The 7,012-nt window shown below is 48.9% G+C and overlaps 1 protein-coding gene across 1 annotated transcript in view; it reads right to left on the bottom strand.

The window, feature by feature from the left end:
- Positions 1-230: 230 nt before the first annotated feature.
- Positions 231-7,012, bottom strand: part of Galnt17 (polypeptide N-acetylgalactosaminyltransferase 17) — a 447,965-nt gene continuing 441,183 nt past the window's right edge. The window contains 3 exon segments of the mRNA XM_032886477.1: positions 231-745; positions 1,938-1,984; positions 1,987-2,101. Coding sequence (XP_032742368.1) covers positions 617-745; positions 1,938-1,984; positions 1,987-2,101 — 291 coding nt within the window. The 3' untranslated portion in view covers positions 231-616.

Raw genomic sequence — 7,012 nt, 5'->3', positions numbered from 1 at the left:
CTTGGAGGTCCAGGGTGAATTACACAAAGCAGCTGCAGCAAAGAATGGGGGGGAAGAGAAGAGAAGAGAGGTGGGGGGAGAGAGAGAGAGAATGGGGGAGGAAGAGGAGGAGGAGCAAGAGGGGGGAGAGAGAAGGGGAGGAGGAAGAGGGAAGGAAGGAGGAGAAGAGAGAGAAGAGAGAGAGAATGGGAGGAGGAGGAAGAGGAGGAAAAGGGAGGGAGGAAAAGAGAGAGAGGAGAAAGAGAATGGGAGGAGGAGAAGGAAGAGGAAGAAGATGAAGAGGAGGAGGAGGAGAGGAAGAGGGACCCTGCCAGTCCCAGCTGCTGATGCTGGGGTAGGAGATGATACGGTGGAGAGATATGAGCAGCCTCACCCCTTAGTACCCAGAAGTTGCAGCTCTTGGTCCCCAGATAAGAGTGAGGGGGAAATCTTCAAAGTATACAGGCAGAACGCCTGAGGGGGACTTAACATCTTTGTCCGGGGCTGCCCTGGAGGAGCCCTGAGAGGTCCACAGAGCATCCTCTGGGTGCCTGCTGTCTCTCCACCGTGTGGCTGGTTCTGAGGATGACCAGGCCCCGCCATGGGTCTGGGATCCATGTGCCCTCCTTCTGTCCATCTACTTAATGGGATTCTTGATTGTCCATCTCTGTCCTGTACAGCTCCGAAGGATTAGGTCGATGCCGGCCAGGCCCCGGTTCTCCACTTCTAGGCAGCGCCCTGTGCCCTTATTCATGATGGCTCCATTCTGGGAGGAAAGAAAGGAAAGAAGCAAGGAGAGAGGCAGACAGAGAAACTTCACCATAGCTCCTGTATTTGTGGCTTCTCTTGGGGGGAACAAATCGCACCCACTTGCTCCCACATTGGAAGGGCCCAAAGGGGCCACCCAGTTTAAGTGGTGATGACTGGGGCAGAATAGAGGTTGCCTGGGGGCAGGATGGTGATATAGTTCGCCAAGCCTGGTGTCATGAGCTCCATCTCCGGCTGGGAGCCAGGTGATGGAAGAGAAGGACTAAGTCCCACAAATTGTTGTCCTCTGACTGCTCTGTGTGTGTGTGTGTGTGTGTGTGTGTGTGTGTGTGTGTGTGTGTGTGTGTACACATGCTTGGCATGTGAGCATGCAGACCTGAGTATTTGATTGCCAGCACTGATAATACAAAAGCTGGGGATGGTAATGTGCAGACAGAAGCACCCTTGGCGCTCACTGGCTTGCCAGCCTAGCCTGCTTGGGAAGTTCCAAGCCAGTGAGAGCTCTGTCTCAAAAACAAATGAAAAAGAACAACAACAAATCCACCAAAGTTGGAGCTGGAGGGGGTAGAGACATGGCTGAACTGTTAAACGCCTTTGCTGGGTTTCCAGAGGGTCTAAGTTCAGTTCCCAGCCCGACCACTGCATACCTCCTACAGTTTGTAATTTCAACTCCAGAGGCTCTGAAACCCCCTTGTGGCCTCTGTGAGCACTGCACTCGTGTGCACACACACATAAGGGACAATAAAAATAAAATCTTAAAAAAAAACAAATAACAAACAAGGTAGTGCCTGAGGGTTTGTTCGTGACCTCCACACGTATGTACATGTGTACCTGCATACACAGGAGAACACACACACACACACACACACACACACACACACACACACACACACACACACATTCCTAGGTTTATTTGAGATCCGATTTTCTCAATCCTGACTGAGAGTGCTTAGAAATGTTCAGGAATCCACCCTAAAGACTTGTCGTAAGCATCCCCAACACTAGAGATGGAATCAGGCGGACTGTGCCTCCAGTCCTCCTAGAATTGGGTCCATGATCTTGGCCTAGGGCTGGCAGATCTGGCTCCCCAGTGGCACTGCGTGGGGAGTCTTGGGGACACCAACCATCCTGTGGCCATCTGGCAGCATCTGCACTTGCTCCTCCCCCAGCCCCGTCCCTGGAGAGCTCACCTGGATGAAGTTCCAGCGCTTGCACAAGCTACTCTTGACCTTATCAAATCCAGGAGCTGACAACGGCTCTTGGAGTTGTCCACCAGGCAGCGGGTATCGGGGAGGAGAGTGGTGGTCCCCAGAGCACCCAAGTGCAGGAAGCCTTCCTTGGTGTAGCGGGCGAGCTGTAGAGGAGGGAGGGTGGCACGAGAGAGGAAAGGGTAAGACCACAAGGCACTGTGGCTCAAGTGCCGGCTCTACCTCAGCTTTCTGTTGGTTCCACAGTTGTCTCCTCCGAGTCCAGCACATAGGACAGCCTGCTCTAGAGGGATACTGGGCTAGCTGAACATGGACATAGATACACCACATCACAGCTCCCTTCTCCTCCCCTTTTTATTCCCCTCCTGTTCCCTTCCCCTAACCTCTCTTCCTTAGTCCTCCATCACTTTCTCCATTCCTTCCTCCTTCCCATCTTCCTACTTTTCTTACTTTCTCTTTCCTTCCCCTTCTTTCCTTCCATTCTTCCCCCCTTCTGTCCTTCTCTTATCACCTTCCTGCCTGGTATTGGAGATTGAATCTAGGGCCTCGTGCATGCGAAGCAAGCACAACCACTCTTCAGCTTTTGACTTGAAGGCAGGATCTCTCTAAGCTGCCCTACAACTCTCTCTGTAGCTCAGCCAGGCCATGGACTTACAGAAGATGCCTAATGAGTCCAGACAAAGCCATCTCCGACAGCTGTCTATCACCTGTGAGGAGAGATTGACTTGGTTCACGGTTTCACAGGTTTTGGTTCAGGGCACTTGGCTTTGCTGTTTCTGGCATGTTCTCTGTGTGGAGGGCAGCATGGGAGTTAGGCAAAGCCTCTTACCTCATGATGGCCAGGAAAGCCAAGAAGCAGAGAGGTGACTGGGAACACGACCTTGCAATCACAAGTGACCTACTCCTTCCTGTGAAGCACCACCACCGCTGTGGTGGTTTGAATAGCAATGGCCCTCATAGTGTCTGTATGCTTGGCCCATAGGGAGTGGTAATATTAGGACACTTGTTGGAATAAGTGTATCCCTGCAGAGGTGGGCTTTGCCATCTCAAAGCTCAAGCTATGCCCAATGTGGTACACAGACTCCTTCTGCTACCTTCAGATCAAGATGTAGAACTATCAACTCTGTCTCCAGCACCAAATATGCCTGCCTGCCGCCATTTTTTCCTGACCTGGTGATAATGGACTGAACCTCTGAAACTGTAAGCCAGCGCCCAACTAAATGCTGTTCTTCATAAGAGTTGCCTTGGTCATGGGTCCCTTCACAGCCATGAAACTCCAACTAAGATGATATCCTAATTCACACCACTCCCCCATGATGTCATGGACCCGTGGATCCATCAATGGATCAAACAGTTGATTAGGTTAGAGCTCGAAGCCTTCAACATACACTCATTTTTCAGGGGACACTCCCTATATTTAAGCCATGGTACTGGTCCAGATCATAGAACTGTCTGGGCAACTAGTTACATTAGCTATATATTTAAGGTATACTTTATATTATAATTGGTATATAAGGAATAAAATAACGTAATTTCACAACCCCGTGGTAATAGATCCTATTGCTGTTATGCAGTACTCGCTAATTGATACAGAGATGGTATGGCTTGACGTCTTTCCCGAGACGGAGTCCATCACGGGGACAACATCTCTGTAATAGTGATGCATAACAAAATGTACACTTATTATCGCTAATGATTGGATGGGTCAGCTAAATGGTTTGGTGACACGGGCTCACGTATGATCTGGCTATGAAATGTTCCCCCGAAAGGATCCTGTATGGAGGGGTCGGGCTCCCAGGCAATAGGAGAAACTGAGGCACAAAGACATCGGGCTGGCTCCCTGTCACCTAACCAGTACAGAGATGTCAGACTCCTGCAGCTCAGCAGCTAAACAGAAGAGGTGTTGGACTGTAGACTGTTGGAAAAATATCCCTGGATCTTCCAGAGAGCCTGGGAAGTTCTGCTTAGGAATCAAGCAAGAAAATAACAGAATACAAGGACTACTTTCATTCACCAAGTTGGCAGGGTCTTGAATCTTCTAGGATAGAAACTTCTGGGCGTGTCCGTCAGGGTTTTTCTGGGAGTTAACTGATGTAAAAAGACCCACCCTGAATGTGTGTGTGTGTGTGGGGGGGGCGCCATTCTCAGCCTGGGATTCTGGACTCGTTAAAAAGGAGAGTGAGCTGAATGCTAGCTCTCATTTCTCTCTGTTTCCTCATCGTGTCACCAGCCACCATTATGCCATGGAACCTTTCCCACCATGGCTGTACCTTAGGCTGTGAGGCCCCAGCAAGCCCTTCCTTCCTTGTGCTTTGTTGTGGGGTGTTCTTGTCAAGCAGTGAGCGAAGGAACCACTACACGAGGAGACTGCTCAGAAACACGAGTGACTCCTCTTGCGATAAGATTTTTCTGGAGGGCTTCTCATCTCCTGGTGAAAGCTACTCAGAAACCCTTGGCTCTGATCTCCCAAAGGGAGCCCTTCCTGCTCCCCTTGAAGATAGTGAGCTTATTAAGTGTCCTTGAGAGAGGCGCCATGAATGTGTGCTCCATACGCAAATTAGTTCCAAATCAGAGTAATTGTTCGAGGTAAAATGGTAAGAAACCCAGAAGCCCTCCCCTCTCCTCCCTCAACAACGCTGCCTCGAGTGTGTTTCAATTCACCCAAATGCAAATTGATGAATGACAGCAGGCTGCCTTTTTGTTCCGGGGAAAGATATACACAGCTGCTTATTGAAATTATGAATCAATCTATTATCCAGCAGGCAAATGAGCGGCGCTAAGAACATTAATTAACTGAGCATATCTGTGACCCAGATGTTTAAAGAGCAGAGCTTAATGCTGCTTGGAGTCAGAGGTCCCGTTCTGAGGTCTGTTAGGGCATGAAAACCATGAGGCCCTCCATGCTAAAACCAGCAAGAATCAGATACCAGTCCGGGCTATGTTGGCACCAGAGTGGGCAGGTAAGGAGGGGTAGTGTTCTAGTTTTATTTCCATTGCTGTGATTTAAAAACCCGACCAAAAGTAATGTAGAGGAAGAGACAGAGTTTATTGTATCTTAACACTTCAGGTCACAGTCCATCACTGAGGAAAGCTGGGGAGGGACACAAGCAAGAACTTGAGGGAGAAACCACGCAGAAGTGCTGCTTACTGGACTGCTCACAGGTCCATGCTCAACTAGCTTTCTCATACAGCTCAGAGCCATCTGCCCAGGGAATGGTGCCGCCCACAGTGGGCTTGGCTCTCCCACATTCATTAATGCTCTCCCACAGACATATCCACCAGCCAATGTAATGCGGGCCATTTCTCATTTTGAGACTCCGTTCTCAGGCGACTCTAGGCTGTGTCAAGTTGACAGCTGTCATAGAGTTGTATGGCTGTGAAGAGACACCATGATCATGGCAACTCTTATAAAGGAAAACGTTTAAATGGGACTACCTAGCTTACATTATTTCATGGCAGGAAGCATGGGATGTGGGCAGACATGGTGCTGGAGAAGGAGCTAAGAGTTCTACATCTTGATCTCCAGGCAGCAGCGCGAGGCTGCCACACTAGGCCTAGCTTGAGCATAGGAAACTTCAAAGCCTGCCTCTCCGTGGTGACAAACTCACTCCAACAAGGCCACACCTCTTAACAGTGCCACTCCCCTTGAGCCAAGCCTTCAGACACATGAGTCTGCGTGTCCTATTCAAACCACCAGAACAGCTAAGAGCTCTTGGTGGGATTTTCACAACTATGTAAAGAAATTCTGCCGGGCTCACGGGCTAGTACCCGTGAAGGTCCTTCTTTCGTGAAGGTCCCTATGGTCTGAAAGATGATGGATATTGTGGAATGAATGAAATGATTCTCACAGACTCATGTTTTGCATTTTTGGTCCCCATCGCTGACACCATCTTTGGAGGATATCAACCTTTAGGAGGTAGAGCATTGGAAAAACTCTACCGTTTTGTTCCGGGTTTGGGTTAGGAGCTATCTTGGTGAAGTCTGCCAACTGTGACTTCTCCACATTCCTCATGTTAGGGTCCCCTGCTCCCAAAGCATTGGTTCAAATATTCTCCTCTCAGACAGGATACTCATCTGCCTACCTCCAGAGTGTTGTGGCTTCACCTTTCCAAGCCACACCTTCTGTGTGATTCAATCTTTTCCTGTCTTCTCTAATTGTCCCACCTGATACTCATCTCTCTTGTTTTTGGATGCATGTCGGTTCATGCACTCTGGTCCCTCTTTCCTCTGGTGTGATTACACAACATTCCCTTGCCTTCATTTACCACCTAATGGCATGTGGATTGTTTCCATATTTCCACTTTGGAGCACTGAATCACATTGCCGTGGAAAGTCACAGTGTGTGTGTGTGTGTGTGTGTGTGTGTGTGTGTGTGTGTGTGTGTGTGTATCTGTGTTGTGCAGCAGTTTCCTTTGAAAACATCCCTTTATAAGGAGGATCCTTAAGACACAAGTCCCAGGAAGTTCCTGAAATTTAACAAGATTTTTCTAACTAGTGGGGGAGTCATAAACAGTAACATGATGGAGAAAGAGGACTCTGGCCAGCTGAGCTGCCTGTAGGTTTTGCAGGGAGGTTTCATACATCATTACACAAGCATCTGAGTGTGCATCAACCTTGCTCCTGCAAGTATCCATGCATCTGCAATTGTCAGTAACCCCAAAAGACTCAGTGCTTCATTGAGCTAAGCTTGGGTGCAAGTGTTTCTTTGATCTGTTGTCGGAGCCCTGTCTGGCGTGTGTAGAGTCTGCTCACGTCTCCCCAGTAAGACACAAGCCACAGAGTTTTCACTTTTCTCAGGTGTGTACCTTCCCGGAGCTGCTCATTTGTAGTCCTATGGTAACTCTGTCTGTGACGCCCTCAGTAACTGTCAAATCATCTTCCAAAGCAACCACTAGTTTATACTCGCTGTAACAAAACGGGACAAACCTTGTGATTGCCTGCTCTGATTTTTATTTTAGCCATCCTGGAGAGGGAGAATTGGCTATTGTGGTTTTGATGTGAGTTTCTCTGATAATTAATGGTGTTCAACAGCATACTGGATGTTTCATGCATTCTTT

Source organism: Rattus rattus, chromosome 16 (genome assembly GCF_011064425.1).
Source record: "Rattus rattus isolate New Zealand chromosome 16, Rrattus_CSIRO_v1, whole genome shotgun sequence".
NCBI classification, from domain to species: domain Eukaryota; kingdom Metazoa; phylum Chordata; class Mammalia; order Rodentia; family Muridae; genus Rattus; species Rattus rattus.
The sequence above is the reverse complement of the archived record's forward strand: the minus strand, read 5'-3'. Positions and strand labels throughout refer to the sequence as shown.